At 43.3% G+C, this 21102-nt stretch overlaps 1 protein-coding gene across 3 annotated transcripts in view; it reads left to right on the forward strand.

Annotated features, from left to right (window-relative positions):
* LOC119175804 (regulator of G protein signaling family member locomotion defects) overlaps window positions 1-21102 on the forward strand; it is a 140499-nt gene that overhangs the window by 12399 nt on the left and 106998 nt on the right. For all 3 annotated transcript variants that reach the window (XM_037426785.2, XM_037426786.2, XM_075876214.1), the window contains exons 4-6: window positions 2138-2454; window positions 15473-15568; window positions 15658-15840. In XM_037426785.2, the coding sequence (XP_037282682.1) occupies window positions 2138-2454; window positions 15473-15568; window positions 15658-15840 (596 nt within the window). The remainder of the gene's footprint in view (window positions 1-2137; window positions 2455-15472; window positions 15569-15657; window positions 15841-21102) is intronic.

A 21102-nucleotide genomic window follows, 5' to 3' on the forward strand; every position in this document is an offset into this window, starting at 1 on the left:
GGCAGTTGAGAAGGAGAGCACATAGGTACCTAAACACATTGTATTATTGGTATTGCATCATCTTTACAGCAATGTAGTCCTGTATGAAATCTTGTGCATCCCTTGCTTCAAAGCTCAATTTGGTGTTTTTGTGGTTGTCCTGTGGCCTTTGCAAGAGACAAGTATCTGTAGAGGGGATAGTACCTGACGCAGCAGGCTTGCAAATAATCACGAGGCTGCCATTGTCAACACTGGATTTTGTGGCATTGCTGTGGGAATGTTATTTGTGCCGTAACTGTGTTCTGAAACTTGCCATTTTAAGTAAGTGCTTATCTATGCATCGACAATTGTGAGCATGTGTTTTTGTCTAAGGTAGTACTTCTGAAAGTTTACAAGTTCAAGGCAGCTTACTTGCTTTCATATATGACCTTGCTCATTGCTACTACTACTGCTTCTCATGTATCGATTGCTTATTGTTTTGTATGCTAGAAATGATTGCTTCGTGTTTATTTTTTGTATCATATGTATGCCCGCCCTGTAATGACCTCCTTGTGAGATCGGCAGTATTGTTAAATAATAAATAATAATAATATAAGGCTGAGGAAACTGCAATGAACTAGTATGTGTCTGTGCACACGTAGCGTTATTTTCCTGTGTATAAGTTGCACCTTTGTATAAGACACACTTCTACTTTTTACGACTTTTGCTGAAAAAAATTTATATGTAAGACACACCTCTGTATAAGATACACTTGTTTTTAACTCTGTCAACACAATAAAACATGACACATGCAGAGTACGTTCATCGCAAAATGTGTAGTCGTGCACAGCGTTGAATATCTGTAAGGAGCAGTATAAAATTTGAAACGCTGCCCTAAAGTGCTGAAAACCAATATTTATTTTATTGCATTTGAAGCCTCATCCTGTGGCGCACTGTCAAAAGTTCTGTCGCATCGGTTGGCAGCATTGCCGAGTTGCTGTTGTGAAAATGGATTCATTTACTCTTTAGGAAGCCCTTTTAAAGAACTATGCTTTTCGATTGTGTACATATAAGGGTAGGCATAGTGTTTTTGTCTTAATAAGGGTAGAAATGGGTGAACTTGTGAAATGGGGCCAGCTCGTATAAAAACTAGATGTTGCTGGTACAGTACAGATATAGTGCACAAAAATGTATGCAATGTGTCTCTGTATCTATGGTTACACATTACTGTGTGACATTGAGTGAAAATATACGAAAGAAAGCTCAGAGTCTTTATGCTCATGTGCAGCAAGGGAAATCAAGGGTAGGTGCTTTAAGGGTGCAGGGGGAGGTTGAATACTTGAGAACTGGGGAGGGTGTCTGTTGAGGAGGGAAATCTGAGGTGAATGTGGCTGCCATCTAAGAGAGAGATATGATGCAGGAGTTTTGTGCTTCTCCTTTTTTATATCCCCTTGAGGCGCGAATTAGGATGCACTGTCTATGAATGTACGATATTAACGTACCATAATGTCAAGACACTCAATAATTACATTACAAAGAATAAAAGTAAGTAATGTGCTGTTTTGTGCAAGTTTCTGTAATTGTAATTAGATGAATTGGAATAATATTCTGCAGTTAGTCATATTCTATTTTGACATGGAAAGAATGAAATCATAGGCTCTTAATGTGTGCATAATTAGTTTTGGGTTGCATTCATGTGGCAAAACAAAAAGTTATGCTTTTTGCATTGGTATGGAACACAGCACAAACCTTGACATCTAGTGCCTTCAACGAAGTTTTCGGCTACAGTCATATGCAGAACACTGACTTTAAGTCGAGAAAAATTGACTATGCAGGGGATTAAGTGCATTATTTGAGCAATGTAACTTGCTCTCCTTTGGGCACAAGTTGACACAACTAGCATAAAAAAGTTACATACACAAATGTTGCCACGGCCGCCGAAGGGGATATGCAGTAATTTGTTTTATCTGCATCGGTTACATTGAATCTATCGACAATGTTTAGATTGTGTATAGATCTTTCAGTTCATCTTGAAAGTATTGTATTTAAGCTGAAGTTGTTTCATAATTTTCCCATTGTGTGCCCTTCTCATCATGACCACTTTGCGAATATTTGTACATTGCATCCTGCCTTGTTTGGCAAGACATCTGCTCATCTCCCTTTCCCGATTTGGGAACAGGTAATGCAAGCGACCGTGTGCTTGTGGTGGACGTGGAAGGCCAGCCACGCTTCCAAAGCTTCAGCTTGGACAGGCAGGGAGCATTACCTGCGTGCCCAGACACTGAGCGGTTGCGGGCAAGGGCCATGCCAGATCCTGCTGGAGTCGGTAGCGAGGCTCCCCTCGTCTTGCCAGATTGGGTGGACAGCAGCCCACTTGGAGGCTCCTTGCTGGATGACACACTCACAGCTGCAGACCATTGTCCTGATGGAGAGAGTGTTGACCTCCAGTCATCTACAAAAGGAGAAGATGGTAGTTCCTCAGCTACCCCACGAAGGGTGTGTAGTGCCATATGAATATATATTGCACCATATCTGCTATTTGCATGTAGAAAAGTCCAGATGAAAGGATGCCTAAGTTAGCTGCACAAGAGCAAGCCTTTTAAACGTACATGACTGATGAAGCACTTATACTTGCGGACAACTTTTTTTTTTTTTTGGCAACCAAAACGGGCGTGTGCCACTGCTGAAAAATATAGTCCCACAATGGTGACAGTGTTTTCCGCTTTAGCAATCGCAAAAACATTATACTTCATTTTCTATAGGATGCTGTTTATAAATAGGCACAGCACAACCAAGGAGATATTCATATTTGTTTACTTTATGCAGTGTCACTTCGCATTTTTGCACGTGTTAAATTCCCCCACATTTTACGCGCTCCTCACAATCAAAATGGCGTCTGTGTCTTCAGGTGAACGCTCGTCGCCCTGCAGTATTTCCGATGACTTACCGCTGAAGCTTGGGATGAATTTCACTCTGAAATGACTGTCTAAGCAAGCGAAGCAAACATATGCATTGTTGTTATTTGAACACTGCTGTCGTTCAAAATGCAAGCCAAACTGGACTACTTTGCAAAGAAGTACATGTGTAGTACCTCCGCCTCTGTAGCTCTTCCTTCATTGCTAAGAAAAGTGGTCCACGAGTACAGAAGTGTGAGTATTTTCTGGTCTGTGAAACTGTTAACAGAATTCTGAACAGCCAAATATGTCAGTCGATATTGTTCTGCTGCTTAAAATATCAGGGAAATGTGGCCACATATGCACACACATAAAAGACTGCATGTGCAGCTTTGATATAATGTGCTTCAAGTTGCCGATGAATTCGCCCTTGCGCCGGCAAGTTGCTAGCTTCCTGTTTGGCTCAATTGGAAGTGTGACCACTCAGGAAAGGCGTTCGTCCTTGGTTCGAGCCCCGGACAAAGAGGAATTTTTTTGGCAACTAAGAAACTTTCTTATGAAAAAAATCTCTATGAACTTCCTTGTGGCTTGTTACTAATGGTTTGTTGTTAATTTCTCTTTCTTGCAGCTTTAACAATTTAGCTGTCTAGCTTTGCTTGTGCCATGGTTTGATGCTAGAAATCAACACATGAAATGAGTAGGCCTTACTAACTCTGGCTTCAAGAAGGTACTGTCCACATATCGAAGGGTAACATCTGCCTTTCTGCTTGCCTTCGCTTAACCGGAATAAAACAGCTTCAAAGGACGCTAACTTAATTTTTCAAACTTCGGGGCGACAAAGGCAGTAATAAGACACAAAAAGTGTTGTTAAGGAGGCAGCCTTGTTATGGGAAAAAATTGCAACGAAGTTGGCTCCTTAAAACTGGCATTGGTGAAATCTCTAATCCTCTTGAACTGACCTGGAAAGTTTATTGCTTAATGGGCCAATATTATATTGCCACAAAGTCATGGCGTATTCAGTTGGGCGTTTTCGAGTGCTCTAGAGTGCTCTGAAAAGCGGCTGCGCCTTGGGTAATAGAATTCGAGCACTTGTACTACCTTCGGTTGGTTCTTCAAGAGCGTCAGTCTCTGACTCGGAGCGCTCCCGACCGCTCTGACTTCGAAGTGAGAGCGTGGCACGATCTGACCGGGAGGACGGATCACGTGACAAAAGCCAGCCAATCATGTGGCTATAGGCAGGTGAATGTGGCGAGGTGTGCAAGCGTGCATTTCGGAAAATGGTATCGGCGAGTGTGTAATACTTCTTGCACGTGCATTGGTAATGGCATTTTTGTGCTTGTGTGGGGCGAATTCACATCTGCGGAGCCATAAGTGCACTATGTCAATAACGAGGCGGCTAGCGAAGGCGGACGAAACGTCAATAATGCTGCCGTTACAGCACCTCGCAGTCAGCCTCGTGACTTGCCTTGAAGATAGCAGCTCGGACGAGGACGACAGCAGGATTTATGTGCTGAGCTCAGAAGGCTTTCACTACATCCAGACATGTCAGCGATGAAAATAAAGAATATAACAAAGGCCAGATATGTCCACTAAAGTGATCGCCACTATTTTTGACGCTGCGCAGCCATGTTTACCCAACAGCTTCTTGTGCTGGCTGCTCGGTGGCGCTACAGGCACGCTGCTTTAGCGCTCTGAGATCGCCGATGTATTCGGTTGGTATGCTGCCTCTTGGGCTCCGATTGCGAGCTGCCTCTGCATCTGACCACTCTGAGCCAGAGGACCAGAGCGGCCAACCGAATACGCCATCAATTTGTCTGATTTACTTCCGAATTGAATGAGAGATTCAGTATGCACTAAAACAGAGGTTTTTAAACAATGTGGAGATGACTCTCCTCTGTCACATTCTCATACAGTGATCAGCACTTTGTTGCTGTCACTCTCTTAAAAGAAGATAAAATTTCTTGATAGTCTTTTAAAACTATTTCAGCAATGCTTATGCACAGAGACGGCTTGCCTGAAAATTTTTTTGCAGTTATCTTTTTGAGAGATAAATATAAAAATTACTTGGACGTTCAAAGTAAACTGTTGAAAGTCAGTACTCGCTTGTTTCGTGCTGGAAAACACTCGCTCATCATCATAAACTAACAAACTCTCGCCATATTTCTGCTCGAGAACTGAAGGACGCTACCTGTCTAATGTAGGAGGTACCCTAGCAGCTACATTAATGTTGTGAACTTTTGTGCATCATTGGAAGTAAAAGGAATCATGCTATCCATAGTGTTTTCTAAACAATGTTATAGCAAACAATTTCTACGTCTGGACTAGTGCTCAGCATCCTTGCAAAACCTTTGACCGCAACTGCAAAGTCCTCGAAAGCCCTCGAATTCGCATCTTTGAAACCTGAACTAACCCTTTACTTGTTTCGTTTTTATTCTGCTGCATCTTTTTTTATTAAATTTGGTGCTGTGTCCTATTTGTATATCACGTGTTTAACCATGTGCCATTGGAAACAAGCATTGCACCTGCTAATGAGTCTAGTATAGGCTCTGGGAAGGAGGAAAGTTTTATATATTATGATCACCTTTGGGACTGAACCAGGTGAAAATTAGTGTTTGCAAGAGGGTGGATCTCAAGCATTGTTGTCGCACAGTTTAGTTTTTCTGTAAACTCGAGGTTCCCAAGATACTAATTAGAGCAGTTGAGGTTGCTTCACCATTTGACGTTCCTCTTGACTAACCCTATGATTTCGATAACTGCAAACTTGAAAATACAATCCATGCATTGTCCTTACTACTGTTGACACAAGAGAGAGATTTGGACTAGCTGTTCTGTCAGATGAAAAAATTTGCGTTTTTTTATAGGAATGTGTAGGTAGATATTAGTCATGCAAAGGAGAAACATTTTGTCGTAATGAGCTGAACCATACGGCAGAAAGTTTGGTTCCCAGCTAATGTCAACTGGTTAGATAATTTGTTTCCTTTTGAATTTTGCTTGCATATGTTAATCTTTTTGTGCTAAAAATCCTTCTCAAATATTTATCATCAGCTACATTTGATAGTCTTCTAAAAGTTCCGCTGCATTTGCATGTTGTTGAAAATCTGCCCCCCCCCCCCTTTTTTTTTAATTCTTGTGCAACCTTCAGGAAAATATTCCATTGCAGCATGATGTTTTCGATGGCAACACACTCTTCCTGAAATATTATCATTAAATAAACTGGTATGCAGTAAAGAGTTTACATGTCTCTGGCAACAGTTTCAGGAGTGTGTATAATAAGGTCCCTATATTTTTAAGGCACGATGCTGAAAAATTGCCAAAAAGTTGGTAATTTGTAAACCACATATTCATGTAGTATGTCCCATAAACTATCTATTCTGTAAATATCAATGTCTAATTTATTGTAAAAGTTCATCAAATAAATTATATAACATGCGTCAACAGCTGGCGAGCGCCGAGCACACGCTGAAAATACCCCAACTTCGCATGCTAGCTATTTCGGAACCACGCAGCCTAGCACCGCCGTCTTGGTATTTTTTTGCTCGGGAATTCTAGTGCTTTTTTCTTTTTTTTTTTTTGCCGCCCACGGCAGCAGCGGCGTGGCCGAAGCGGGAATCTTTTATGATCGGGGGGCTCGAAGAAGGTTTAAAGTCTTTTGTGGCTCGGATGCGAAGCCGCGATTGGAGGGAGCGTGCACCTCTCAAGGGAGTGGGGAATCACGTGGCTCTTATTGGCATCTGTTCACCGGGTATTCGCCCGCTTGTCTGCTCCGGCGCTTGCAATGCTGGCATTCTTTGTGTGTCCCATTTGCCATTATCGCGATCGGTTCTCATGTGTGCTCTTCAATCTTTCACCGTATCTATAAGACGATTTTTCGCCATGTTCATGGGACTCTGATTGTTGTGCTGTAGGTAACGATGGGCACAACAAAGTTCGGGACTCTGCACGCATTCGGTTCAAGAAAGGGTCAGATGAAACTCGTACACATGGCGAGGTTCCAGCACGCGCCATCTCGCAGAAACAGTTGCATTGATGCTCAGTAGCTTCTGCTTCGCCTCTTCATTGCAACGACTACATCGACGCTTATCGCGATGTTGTGATTGCTACACCATCAGCGCAAGACTGCGTCATCACAAGTGAGGCTGGCATTGGTGTTTTGTGCTCAAGTGCACCAGATGTATCGCCCTCACTAACTGCAGTGATTACGGCCTTGAAAAGTGCGACCGCGTCGTCAGCTGTGCATTTGCAGGCACGTTTTTAGACCTCCGAAGAGTCAGCTGTTTAGAATAGCGAGCATGTTGCTACGCAACAAAAGCTAGGTGCTATGCCGGCAACCGACAGGCTGCGGAGAAAGACTGTCTCCGCCTGAAAAAAGGCTAAAAAATACATGCAACACAAGCAGGAAAAGTAGCAAAGGAAAAGCACTCCAAAGGACACATCTAGCTACCTTGCAGGGTCATTTTAGACCAAAATATGTGTTTGAAACTTTTGAAGTCCGTTTTCTCAGAATGACTTTTTTGGCCAGTGAGGCTGTTTAGTTGGATGATATCTCTGGAACCGTTCATCTGATTTCTATCAGGTTTGTTTTATTATGTTCCTTAGTAAATTGCCCACACAAAGGCACAGCGACTTTTAAAATTTATTTCTAATTTGTGATAATTTATAAAAATTTTTTTTTATAAAAGCCCAGTGGCAAAAACAAAATCCAGTGCTTCGCTAAAACTTTTCAGCGATGAAATTTTTAAAAAAGGGCTCTGTCTTAGTGTAGAGCAGCCGTCTAGGAATCATCATAGTGAATTTCTCAGCGCGAGCACATTATCAAATTCACCAGAGCTCGACTAAGAAACTCGTGTGTACTATCCTGATAAATGGTTGTAACTACTGAACCAGAGAACGTAAATGCATGAAATTTCGTGATTATTGAAACGGCTTTGCTATTAGCCTATCCTGAAATTTTTATTAGGATGTCTCATCAATAAAAAAAGTTGCCCTTCCAAGCTAGCCTTCCCCCTTAAGGGGGCAGACTGGTCTTATACATTCTTTTGTTTGTTTCTTCAGTGATCTTGATCAAACTGCACAGAAATAAACAGTAGTTTTACTGATTACAAATATTTAATTAGTTTTACTGTAACTCATCTTGTTCCTGAGATAGCTTAAGTTCACCCCCTATTGTTTAAGGCTGCCATAGAAAAAAGTGCTTAATTAAATGTTATATGTTATATTTAAAGTATGCAAGAGTTTTTTTTTTGTTTTTAGGCCTTTTTTGGTTATTTTGCAGCAAAATGAACTATCCATTTTCAGAAGCAGTTAGAATTTTGTGACAATTTTGATGAGTAGTATAATTAAAAAGGCCTGGGATCTAAATTCTGCTCCCATACTTGCATTCTACACAGGTACAGGTTTCCATTGCATAAAGAACTATTGTTGTGCCAGCCCTAGCTGCAGAGATATTGAGGCCTCTAAATGTAACTGTCGTAAATTTACTTTTTCGAGAAAAATGAAAAAAAAAAAAAAACTGAAAACACACAGCTTCTTCAAAAAGCAACAATCTTGGTGCACATGTTTTGCAATCCTCATAAAGGTGCTCATAAATTTGTAGCAGAGCTTCTAACACAGGTGTCGGCAAATTATAAAGAAGCCTCGAAGTCGGTTCTGCATTTTTTTGCAGGTTCTGAATGCTAACAGCACCAAAAATCTGGACAGTTCAAGTGACATTGCCGAAAAATTGCCACTTTCTGGTGTGTGAAAATTTCCAGAGATATAGAAAAATACTTACAGAAACCAAATATGTCAATTTTAAAAAATGAATTTTTTTGTCACTTTTTGGTCCCAAAGACCAGTCTGCCCCCTTAAAGGTAGCGACAACTACATGCAAACCCTCTGGAGGAGTCTCAGGAACAGCGCTAGCAGACAATGCGCCACTCGCTCACGTACATTCGGCACATGCCTGAAACACCTCTCAGTGCGCGCTTGACCAGGTGAATTATTGTCATTGATGGCATAAGCTGCTCAGAAAACTTTAAACAACCATGACAACTAACGATCCTGGAGTTTGCTAAACATTGGAATAATAAAACGCACGCCTTTCTAAAGCAACTTCTGAGAGGTATCCCACCGAAGTTTTCATGCATGGCATTTATATTTTTGTTCTTTGTGTGTTATCAAATTCAGCATAACTTGAAGTCCTACTTGTTTTCTAGTTCGAAAAAATAGGCAGGCTGTGAGCTTACTGATTTTTTCGGAAACTTCATGGGTCACTTGTGTGCAGTGCGAAACGTGCTATTATTGGTTTTATTGTGTTTGTCAGAGTTCAGAAATATTCTCGTGACTGCCTAGTATATTTAACTAAGCTTATTTTCTCTAGAGTACTTTAATAAGCATATTTAGTGGAAAGGGTCACAGTGCATGGGTGGAATATCAGCAGCCTTTCAAGATCTAGAAAATATAGCATGCTTACCGTATTTACTCGATTCTACCGCGCCCCCGATTGTAACGCGCACCCGGTTTCCACGACGGAAAAAAAAAGTAAGACATCGATAGCAACGCGCACCCGTTTTTCTCGTTGGCCCGCACGATCACACCACTCGAAAAAAATGACTCCTTTCGGGAGCGTCTTCCATTTAAATATGAGGTACGGGGCAAGCTTGTGCCCATCTGACGTGTAACAGAGCATTGCCGTCACTGTAGTTTTACCGTGGATCGTTGTCAGCACGCGAACTTGCTTCGCCCCCTTCTTTTCAACGGTTGTGGTGCCAGGCATGTCAAAGTAAAGAGGCGTCTGATCGGCATTCCCGATTTGCCCAAGCAGGTAGCCGTTGTTGTGCCGCAAGTTTAGGACGAACCTCTGAAAACTGTGAAGCTTTTCATCGTACTCCTCTGGAGACTTTTTCACATATGCCCGTTCGCCTTCGGAGGGAAAAGCCTTTCCTCTTCATAAGGTTAGTAAGCCAGCACCTGCTCGCTTTAAACTGGCTCCACATTAGCCCTTTTTCTGAGGCTAACTGCATAGCCCGCACTTGGAGCAGTTCTGTCGTCACGGGCCGCTGTGCCGCTCGCTGCTCAAGCACATACTCGTCGAGCAGCTCTTCAATTTGCGGAAACCGACCCTGCCGTTGTCCACTGAAGCCTATGCGTGAGGCATTACTGTCGACAATCTTCCGCTTTTATTTCCGCCAGTCCCGCACGCACGTTTTGGGAACTCGGAACGACCGCGATGCAGCCCGATTTCTGTCCGTTTCTGCACAATCGATGACTTTTCTTTTAAAAGCGGCATTGTGGTGCACTCGAGTTTTTGGAGTCGGCCCTTCTATGCCGTCGATGCTAATGCACTACAAGATGACGAACTCCTCAGCACACGTACGAAATGCCGCACATGGGAAACACATAGGCAGAAATGGCCGATGTGCCATGCCGACACACGTAGGGGGTGGCTATTTTGGAAATGCCGATGGCAATAGAATTACCGTATTCATTTTTTTTTTTTTGTACTCGATTCTAACGCGCATGCGATTTATGAACTCGCTTAACCGGAAAAAAGGTGGGCGTTAGATTCGAGTAATTATGGTATTAGTATCTTGCCTATTTTAATGTTCAACTGTTATTAAAGACATACATTTATTCAAAGCCGTCCCCCTTTTGCTACTGCCATCGCCATTGAGTCCTGCAGATATAAAGGATTGTTGCAATGTTACCTAGTCCAAATTCAAATAAACTTGAGGCATGTGTACACCTACATGTCCTAAAACTATATTACATCCTGAAAAGCTGAGTTAGATAATTTTTTGTACCGATGCAAGAGTATAAAGAGCTCTTATTGAAAATGGTTTTTGTTGCACGAGTTCATGATGAAGTTTTTCTTTGGAAGGTTTGTTGTGAACACTTTTCTCGCCCCATTTGCTTGAAGGGTGGCTTCCGTTGTTTCTGCCTTGGCAAATCAGCAAATATTCTCGGTGCAACGTATATGGTTTGTGCCTCTCAGTTCCATGCAGTATTACTTACCCAAACTCGCCAAAAGCATTGTGGCTCTCTGGGGAAAATGTCATGTGCAATGCTTCAACTAACAAGCCTTTTTTTTTATTGATATGATATATAAGGAGATGTTAGCGTGCTAGTAAGGCGCCGGCTACTCCTTAGCCCTTGAGTGAATGTTGAACTCGTACATTAAAGCGCCACATATGCAAAAGCACACTCATACGCACATGCGAAACAACCTCAACATGAAGGTAAAGAAATGTTCGAAAGTCAATGAATGTCTTGGTAATGTACCTTGTTAGCATGTAATCCAACCTGCACATAATAGTAGTGCACGCATCTGGTTCTTATGGAGATGTATTCGCTCATGTGTACATAACAGTCGACACGCCATGCATTTCAGTACACGCATATGATAGCCTTAATCGATCTCGCGCTCAGCAGTGCGGCAAAACACGGCAAGGTGTGGCAAAAAACTAATCCCAAATGGTCCTTTTCTTGTGAGGTTTTACTGCTGAAGCCACCTCGGGGAGAAAAACAAAGGCAGATGTATAGGGTTCTGAATTGTTATTGAAAATTGATGAAGATACAGGCACGACTGCATTGTATATGACACACAAATATACAACATAGAGAATTCCGAAACAGTAATAGCGTATCTGAGATAATGTTTGTGCACATGTAGAAACAAAAGCTCATCGCCAGGCGATAGGCTGTTTGAAGTTATAAAACATTAAGGGGAGATGCTACTCAAAAAACGATTTTCATTAATAATAGTCTGAATTTAACACAAATTGGCATGCTAATAGAGTTTTTTCTCCTCTTTTCAGATATGTCATTTATTTTCATGTAGATTGCTTGGTTTTCTTTCTGCAGGTCAGATACTGCAAAATTATGGCCATTGTTATGCAACAATTCTGACCTATAAAAATTTGAGATAAAGCATGCAGATATAGCTGACTATGATCCTTTGGAACTGTAGAGTGCAAAAAACTATATAAATTTTGTGTGTAAAAAGGTGAAATACAATAATAAAAAAGAAAAATTTACTATGGCTCTAGTTGCCAAGGGCTTTCAATGTTATGTAATTTTTGAAAAACATATTCAAGCAGCACTGACAATCTGAATAGATACTTGCACTCTATGGGCCTTCATCATGCTATGTGCAAAATTTCATAGAGGTATGACAATTCTAAGTATACGAACTAGCGTGTATAAGAAGCACAGATCACACAAAACTGCTAAAGGAGAAAAACGCATTTGAAAGTTTGAAACCTTTTTTTTTTATCACAGAGTTGTTAGAAATGCATAATCTTTGGCCATAATGTTCAACAGAACTTTGAAAAGCATTGCAAGTTACTAGAACTGTCCTGCAGCATAGGTTGTGCCCTCACGGTCCTTGCGAGCACTCTCTTCTAGCCGTGCCCTTTTCACTCCACGACGACGGTGGGCCCTTGCTTCTGCTGTCAGACGCTCGGACATTCTCTTGATGCGCCTCGCATCGCGGGAATCATTGAAAGTAACTAGATCTCTAGATGGCAGTATGTTGAGCTCTTCCAGGATGTGCTCGAAAGTAGCATGACCCTTGTTGAACCACAGGATTGCCATAGCTACGGTAGTCTCGACAACCGTTCGGGAAACAAACTTAGTCTTGGGGCAAAGTAGCCAAATTTCGCTGTTCAGGGATTCCGATGCGTTCTGGGTTTTCTCTTTGATGCATCGAGCAAGGAGCTTCTCATCCGTTAGCCGCTTATAAATGGGCAAAACAGCCAATCCCTGTGCTTTTGTCAGGAGAGGTGTGTGGCGTGGTGCAGGTTCACCAAGTGCTTCAGCGCGTTGGTGTTTGCACCACGACTCTGTTCATGCAGGGCAAAACTTGTGGCTGCCAGCATTGTCAGTAGAGCATGAGTGGAAGTACGAAGCCCATACTGCAGTGTACATATCCCGTACACTCCCCCTGTTGCTTGTTATGGCAATCTGATAGTATGTTTGGAGCTTCTGAATGGCTGGCTCTTTCATTTTCTGCCCTCGTGGTAATGGCACATGCAGCTTCCGTAGCGCGGTGCCAAGTCTCTTGGCCACATGATTAGTGCAGTCTTCTTTTTTTATATTGACAGCACCATAGACTTTTGACTCTGCAACTGCACTATATGCTTTGCTGTCACCGTCACTCAAGAATGTCATGAAATGCAGTTGGGTGTCATAAGTCAATGTTCTCTGCCAAATGCGCATTGCAGCCTCCGTTTCCATGGCATGGGAGGAACAGTCTGCATTTTTTTCACAGACTGGGCCATGGAATCCTGCCACACTTCCTCGTCTGGGCCCATATCCTTGTGCCTACTGCATGTCAGGCAGTAATTTGATATGACCTCGAAGTCTAAGCAGAGGCCAGTATCTAAGGAGATATCTGCGTCAATCCCGTTGTGGCTTTTGTGGCCCCTCTTCTGCCAAGTGCCGTCGAACATAACAGCCACATCAGTTTCGCCTGCTACTTCTTTCGTCAACTCTCTGGATCGGCGCAAGTTTTCACTCACAGCTGCCATGGCAGCGGTGTGCACCTTCTTTGCTATCGAAAAAAATCCTCGGTGGTGCATTGGCTTTGGGAGTTCAATAATGGAGCAAAATTTTGACAATTGCTCCTGCCCAATGCCGACAGCGGGTGCAGCCACCACCGCCTTCACATTTACAGCGAAACTATCTCGGGAGCTCTTACTGTCGTACCGTTGGCTCACACGGCTGCTGCCGTTCGCCGTAACACACAGGGACGTATAGGAGCACGAAAGAACAGTCGCTGAGCATTCGCTGTTTTCGCAATGAAGTTCGAGAAGCGACGAAAGTCCCTTGTGCTTTTCTGCCGGCTCCCGAATGGCAAGTTTTTGAATACCGCAAGCAGGGCATGCCGCACCTGCCACAAGTGCCGTCAGCAAGAGGGTGTCGCACAAAACTGTCGTTGCACAAACCTCATCACGCTGTCTTTCGTCTTTTTCGAAGAAACCGAGCTTCTTTTCCGAAGCACTGACGAAAGAAAGCGCAGCGTCAATCCCTTCATCGCAGCCACTGTCGCTCGCGCACTCGTCGATGCCACCGTCAGGCCTAGCACACGTAGGCGCGTTCTCGTTCGCCGCCGCCGTTCGGGGCGCTTTACGCCGCCTTCCCTTGAACTTGTGCTTCGTTTGAAACTTCTGCGGTCTCGCGTTGCACTTTTTCGGGCTTGTCATCGCAAAAATATGCGTAGACGCGCAGAAAAGCAGACGGACCAAATGCCGGTGGCCGCCACCAACACAGCTGACAATGACTCGGTAGCCAATGGCGATGCCGCTTAGGGTGCCGCGCGTTTCAAACCGCTCAAACCACGTGATAAAAAGGCCTCGTTTTTTTTTTGCCCACGTACGAAACTGGCGGTCGTCGGAGCTGTAAGAAGAAGGCCGGACGCAACTTTCCCAACCGATCGCGATGGCGGGCGGCACTGCGACGGGGAGCAGCGCGCAGTCAAAGATGGCCAATATCGGCGCAAATTCACGAAAGTTTGAGCCACCGCGATGCCTTCATACACATTTTTTTGCATTTTGCGGTTCGAATTTAGTTTTGAAATTTTCACAGATGAAAGAAGAAGGTTTGAAGATTACAATGCAGTAAAAATCAGAAATACGAGAAATTTCGCTAAAAACGCGATTTTTCGACTCGCATCTCCCCAAGCTCACCTTTTTTGTATGGCCAGATGTCATCTGTGAGCAAAGTGTTATTGTGGCTGATTTTTTGAGGCCATATCTTTCTTCAGCATATATGTTTGTGACCGCGAAGAACAAGAAGAGGGGCTTTCTGTTTTTCATGCTTTGCGCATTGAGGCAACTGAAGGCATTGAGGCCCAGCAAACTGGACCAAATTCAATTTAAACATAGGATTCCCGTATCCACTCAACTTCAAGTATACGTAAATGCTTCTAGGTCACAACAACAACGTGACAAAGGCACGTGAAGTATACTCCACTTGCTAAAATTTTCCAACTCCATGCTTTAAAACGCAGTCATCTGTTCCTCTTGCTGACACAGCGCTGCCATCGCTGGACCCTTTTGGTGGGTCCCGAAGGCTAAAAAGTTACATGTTACCAACCAACCTATCGCAGGGTGGGGAAGCTGGATCAAAACCTTTCGCTACTTTTGTAACATAAGGGGATTTTTGTGTATGACGCATAATACTGCCCACCTGCAAGTACTTGATAAAAATCAGCATGTTTATCTAGTTTCTTGTGAGTCCACTTGAGCTTCTACTGTACATGGCTTTGTCATGCCTAATAACGAGCTTTAGTTGATTTTTAGTGCCTGATCTCTTGTGTCGGTTGTGCATTCTAAATGATATGAGATAAGTATCTATCTATTGAAAGAGAAAGGAATCTGTTTCTGCCTGATTTTTTTAGGTATTGAGTGCATGCACAGATGTTATCTGGATAACATTACTAAGCTATAGGTGTTTGTTCCTTGTTCAAATTTTGCCTACCACAATGTAATCTCTAGAACAGTCATGACCAGTTTTCAATGCTGCAGGTAGTATTGCGAGCCTAATTTCTCTTCACTGCATGAAAGTTGTTGACTGTAGTCGGCTGTAAGTATTGCAAAGGCCTTTGGTAAATCTGTAATTAATGCGGTATATTGGTGCAGAATGAAAGCAGCTGCAGCAGCAACAAAAATTGGACGAGGTCATCATCACTTCGGAGGCATCAGCGGCGAAGTCATCATCGAAGAAGCACACACGAGGTAATTGCTTTTGTCTTGTAATGTTTGCTTTATATACATTGAGTCAGGGTGGCTTCTTTAATTGCTCACTATTTCTCCTGCATTTTTAGGCAGGAACTGTGTCCGATGGTGAGGTGACAAGCGAGAAGCTTTCCATGTCCAGCAGCGTGCAAAGCTTGGAGCAAGCTAGTGATTCTAGTAGCACCTGCGATCAGCCGCGTGGTCGAGTGGGTCGCTGGCTTGCTGGTTTCGATGAACTTCTACATGACCCTCTTGGTCTCTTAGTGTTTGCAGTGAGTGTTCTTTTGTTTTAGTTCCCTCCTTGGATGACCAATGTTGTCGTTATGTGACCGTTATTACATCTTTCTCTCCGAAGTTCTGGAGATATCATTAAAATAAGTTGCTTAGTCTTTTTAATACTTTCAATATTACAGACCCGAAATGACCTTCTGAAGATATTTATGCTTCATTGTGCATACCTTAAAAACCCTTTAAATAGAAAAGTGTTTTCAAGGCGCTTGAAAGTGTTGGAATTACTTCCTCTTGAGAACCCTTAATTGTTTTGAGGGATATATAATAAAAGGCATCTGGAGGTTAACTGACTTTCTTTGTATGGCATATCAGTAATAACCTGGCACAGTAGGAACTTTAGATGCATCACATTAAAGGGTAAAGAGGGTATCAGATAATAGTTCGATATATTGGTATCTTAAATCACTTAGATGTCAGGCACATGTAGTATGCTTTACTCGGTTACCCCTTTTACAGCTATTTCTGCTATATGTGCATCAAATGAAACCCGAACGGCGACAAGCCATCGCGATGGTATAGTGGGCGCCGTTTACTTATCATCATGAACAGCCACGTATATATGCGCAGAGCTGCTGAATAGGATGCATGCGCCTGTCAGTCGTGATTACTGGACGTCGCACACTATTGGCTTGCTGCTGTTCGGGTTTCATTTAACGCTGATAGTACACTGCACAGCATCGGGCATATATGTTCTTGTGAAGGTTATTGAAGGGACCCTGAAACGGTTTTGACGATATTGTACAAACATATTGGGCCGATAGACCAAGTCCTAAGGGTCATTTACAGACTGATTTCAGCTCTCAGCTTAAATTGTAATTAACTCTTTCGCTACCTCGGGAAAAAGGGCAATTTTACTAGGTGTAAAAAACATTTTTTTTTTGCTAGACATAATGCCTTATTTACATTCTTTGGTACCAAACTGAAGCTAAAAGAATGGTCTGTCCAATAACATAAACATTCCATCCATATTTATTAAACACACCAAGGAAAAATGTTTAGTATAATGAAAAGTTTATACAATGATTATACAAACAATGCTCTCAAAAGGAGGACAACATAAAAAATAATTACGTTAAAAATAATTCAAGATATAGAATTCGCAGCTCCTTATGCTGCAAAAAGGTTGTATAAGTTTCAAAAAATTGCCAAAAACTGTTTTTTTTTTCCACAAAAAAGGAAGTTAGGGTGCAGCAGTAGATGGGTTATCCTGTGCAGCTTGTCATCACGGATGGGGTCTGTCTTCTCAAAGTCAAGGACACTTAGAAAAGCAAGGAACGAAAAAACTATTTCCTTGTAGATGAGCATTCCAATGCATTTCATCACTCGATCAGGACTGAAGTTTCTCCACAAACCGTCCCTTTCCACATATGTCTGCCTCTCTAAAATATGCATCCACGCATATTTGTTGGTGTAGTCGCAAATAATGCTGGTTAGCTGAGCAGTGAAAGACAACTGGAAGAAATCGACGGCCCAGACGAAGCTCAGTGCATTACTCTGGAGCGCGCCTCCGACTTTGCCCGGGTTTTATCTCGAATGAAATTGCACACACTTGATAGATGCCGGCAAGGGATCGTGTCCATGGGATGCTGAGACCCTCAAAATAAGTAAAATTGCTGTGCGTACATGCTCTGCCACCCGTAACTACTAATTAAAAGGAGACACTGGTCTTAAACATATTTTTAATTTTGAGTATTTAGAGGTGAAATTTTTATGTGATATGCATTTCTCATAACTGAAAACAAATATGCAATTAGTTTTCAGCTGTCACTTTCAGATATTAAAATATTCACTGTTCTATAGATTTGCATTCTGCCCACTGTTTAGACAGCTTTTTCATAAAAGATTGCTACAAATTAGATATGACAGTGTTCTGTAAAGAACAGGGAGTGCAAGGAAACCATAATTTTATTTTTAGCTTCATTAGTTCAAGAGTTACGCCTTAACAAGTAGACTCATAAAAAATTGGAAACTGTTGCTTAATTATATCACTAAATAAATCTCTGTTCTTATAAAACTATGATAATTTTTTGGTTTTGTTGCACTCTTCAATTTAAAAGCTTTCAAATTGCAAAAATTATCAAAGTCTAATTACTAGATCAAAAGATACTGTGTGCAATGGCCTCGAACGTGATGAAAAATGTTGTTTTGAGAAAACGAGAAAAAAAGTTTAGGGACACAATGAGCATGTATATTAAACAGGTAATGGTGTAAATCAGTACAGTAATAATGCTAGAAGCCACCGGGTGTGTAGTTGTCATCATTCTTCGTGCGCTTTCTTTTCATTGCACGCCAAATGATTCAAGAGTTTTCATGCATACAACGTTTTGACGATGCTCGCGCAGTCGTCAGTAACGTGCGCGGCAGCCTTCTATGAGGCAGGAATCATTCTCACTTTCACGTAATCTTTATATTTCTGTGCATCTTCATGAAACATACAGGGTGAGAAAAAATGCAATTAAACGCAGTTTGTCCGTTTGCTGTGCCGGGCGAACCGTGAGCATGTTGATCTCGAAACAGGCCGCGCGCCGCATCCCCCCTCCCGCTCTCGGCGAGCTCCGTAACAAATTTCAGTTCCCCGCTCTCATCAACGTAGGCACAAGTTTTGTGGCAATGCCATATTCCCAATCTTTCTCGAAAATGCTGCCAGGCCCGCCACACACATCACACTTCATACACTGAAGCAGTTCATTCATTATCGCTAAACTTACGCCTTTGAACTGCGTGCCAGTGGTCGCGGTTGCTTCCGAGTCTCGAAAAAGACCGCTCGTGTCGTAAGGCTAATGTCGACGAAAGGTCTCTTTGAATGTGACTCGCACGACAAGCAAGGACCACTTTATCAGCGTCGGAAACCAGGGTAGTGCCGACGCGCAGGTCTCGCGTGTGATTGTTGGTCCCGGCTATCGTGTCTCTGATCGCGGAAGCCGCGTTCGTGATAGCGTTGGCACAGCCAGCTTTTTCCGTGTTCTCAGCGGCAGAGGGTTTCGCTGATAAGATGCTGCATGCTCTCAGACGCCGTTTACGCTTCTTTTCGAACGCATGAGTAGTATGAACCTTTCGATGACCGCCTGCCATCACACCGATTGTACAGCCGTCACTTAGGCCTCGTCGCACAACGGGAGATTGCGGACCACTGTCTAGCAGACGAATCCCTTTACATCCAATAAAGAACCGGGAACTGCCCCACGTGATAGAAACGCACCAATGATGTGCAAGTATATGGTTTTTCTTTATTCGGGATAGCTGCATTGTTGCTATACAAAACGCGTTCTGCTAGGAACACACAAAAAAAGAATACGGCTTTCAAATGAGACCAAAATGACTGCCCTACTTGGCGTGGTTCTCGGGCGCTGCGACGTCAAATATGACCGTTTTTGAGGTGGTTTCACGAGTGGAAATGGTCATGAAACTGACTTTGAAATCAGATTACTCGACAAATATGCATTACATGGCAATAGAATTTTCGGAACACCTTCTTCAGACCATATATATTATAAAAAAAAATACCTAAAAGAATTGATTTTTCGAAAATTTTTTGGCCTTTGAGACCCGTGTCTCCCCTTGAACAACAAAATGTGCACCCCACATATGGCCGACACTCACTTACTCAAAGTTGCGGCTTGACTTGACGCATCCTCGCCATCGGTGCTGAAATGTGTCAACATGTTGTCCACACTCACGGCTGCTGATTTCACCCTCAAAATCTACTGTTGATGCACTTGATTTGCGAGAAACACATCATATTTGAGGAACATCCACATGGGAAAACGACGCCATGATCGGTGCGCTTGCGTAACCACCCAAAACTTTGAGCGGCGAGGGAAACTTCCCGAAAGCAAAGAACAACCTAAACGCCGTATATTTCATTGTGCGTTTCTTACTTACATGGCGTTAGGTGCCTGCAAATTCTGCAAGTGCGCGAAAATTTAAACTTGAAATGCATCGTTCAAGTTGAACGATTCGAATAGGCATAATAGTGAAAGAGTTGATTGCAAAGCTTTAAAACTGCGAATCGCTGCAGATATCTGTGACTCGGCCAAACACGTTTTCAACCGCTCAGTCATAGAACAACATGCTCTGGTAAAGTGACGTCACCCTGGCTGCTGATCTGATTTATTCTGGAATGCGCGCAAGTAAGATGGGCTGGTAGGGTTGCAGCACCTGTTGAAGCAGGTATGTACCACTCCACGATCTTCGTCTCTGTTGCCAGACAACGTGCGTGCTACCAGGCGCAATGTGTGGTGGCCTCCGAGATTGCGCGCTACCCGTCAGCGTGCAGTTTCGAAGGTCTAGACTGGGCGAACCTCGAATCCTCGAGTGCATTCATGAGAGCTCTGCTATGGCTCTGCGATCGCCAGCATGTCTCGTGAGTTGAGGCAAGGCAGAAGTTAGAAGGAAGGTATGATATAATTTTTCATAGTGGCCTTGGTACTCCGTGTATCGCTAAATTTGTGGTGTGAATGGTTTGATGATGCTCTAGCCTGAACGCTGGAGTTTAGAAAACCGTTTTCAGAGTCTCTTTAAAGGAAGAAAAAAAAATAAAGAACTTGCTTTGACACTGTGGGGGTGCTGACACCCCCCCCCCCCCCCTGTAAAGTTGTCTGCGCCGCGTGGCGCACGTGTCTCGCCCCAAGGCTTCGTTTCGGTGGTGACCACCGCCGGGCGATAGATGGCGTTGTGTTCGCTTTTTGAGTACCACTGTTGGTAGAGCGGTAGCGCCGGCAGTGGCCCCTGGCGGAAGGCAGGCCTTGGCGGTGGGCGAGCGTTGAGCGAGCCTCTTCTGCGCGTGGCGGCTGCCGCGAACGGTTGTCTGTAGCGCGGGTCCCCGGTGCTCGGCACCGCGGGCTTCGCGCCGGGGTCCCACGTGGAAAGTCAGGCGTTGGCGACGCCGCCTTGGGTATGTGCTAGTGTGTTGGGTGTTAGTGTGTGTTTATCATGTTATTGTGTGTTTAGTGTTTCACTGTGTTATGTTGTTTGTATGGTAGCATGTTAATTGAAATTGTTGTATCATTCGGCGGACGATCTCGTCGTTTAAATTAGTTAATAAATGTGTGTATGTTGTGTGCTTTGTTCCGACCGTGTTTACTGTGTCCGTCACTCCAAGAGCGTGGCGTGGCGGTGCGCGCGTTCGCCTCGCCGAGACCCCACACTGGCGCCCAACGTGGGGCTCTGAGTCTGCGTGCGACGCACAGCAGGGAACGACGATTTCCCACCACGTACCATAACTACCTCTACTTCCTTTGCCT

The sequence above is a fragment of the Rhipicephalus microplus genome, chromosome X, assembly GCF_043290135.1.
Source record: "Rhipicephalus microplus isolate Deutch F79 chromosome X, USDA_Rmic, whole genome shotgun sequence".
In the NCBI taxonomy this organism is placed as follows: Eukaryota; Metazoa; Arthropoda; class Arachnida; order Ixodida; family Ixodidae; genus Rhipicephalus; species Rhipicephalus microplus.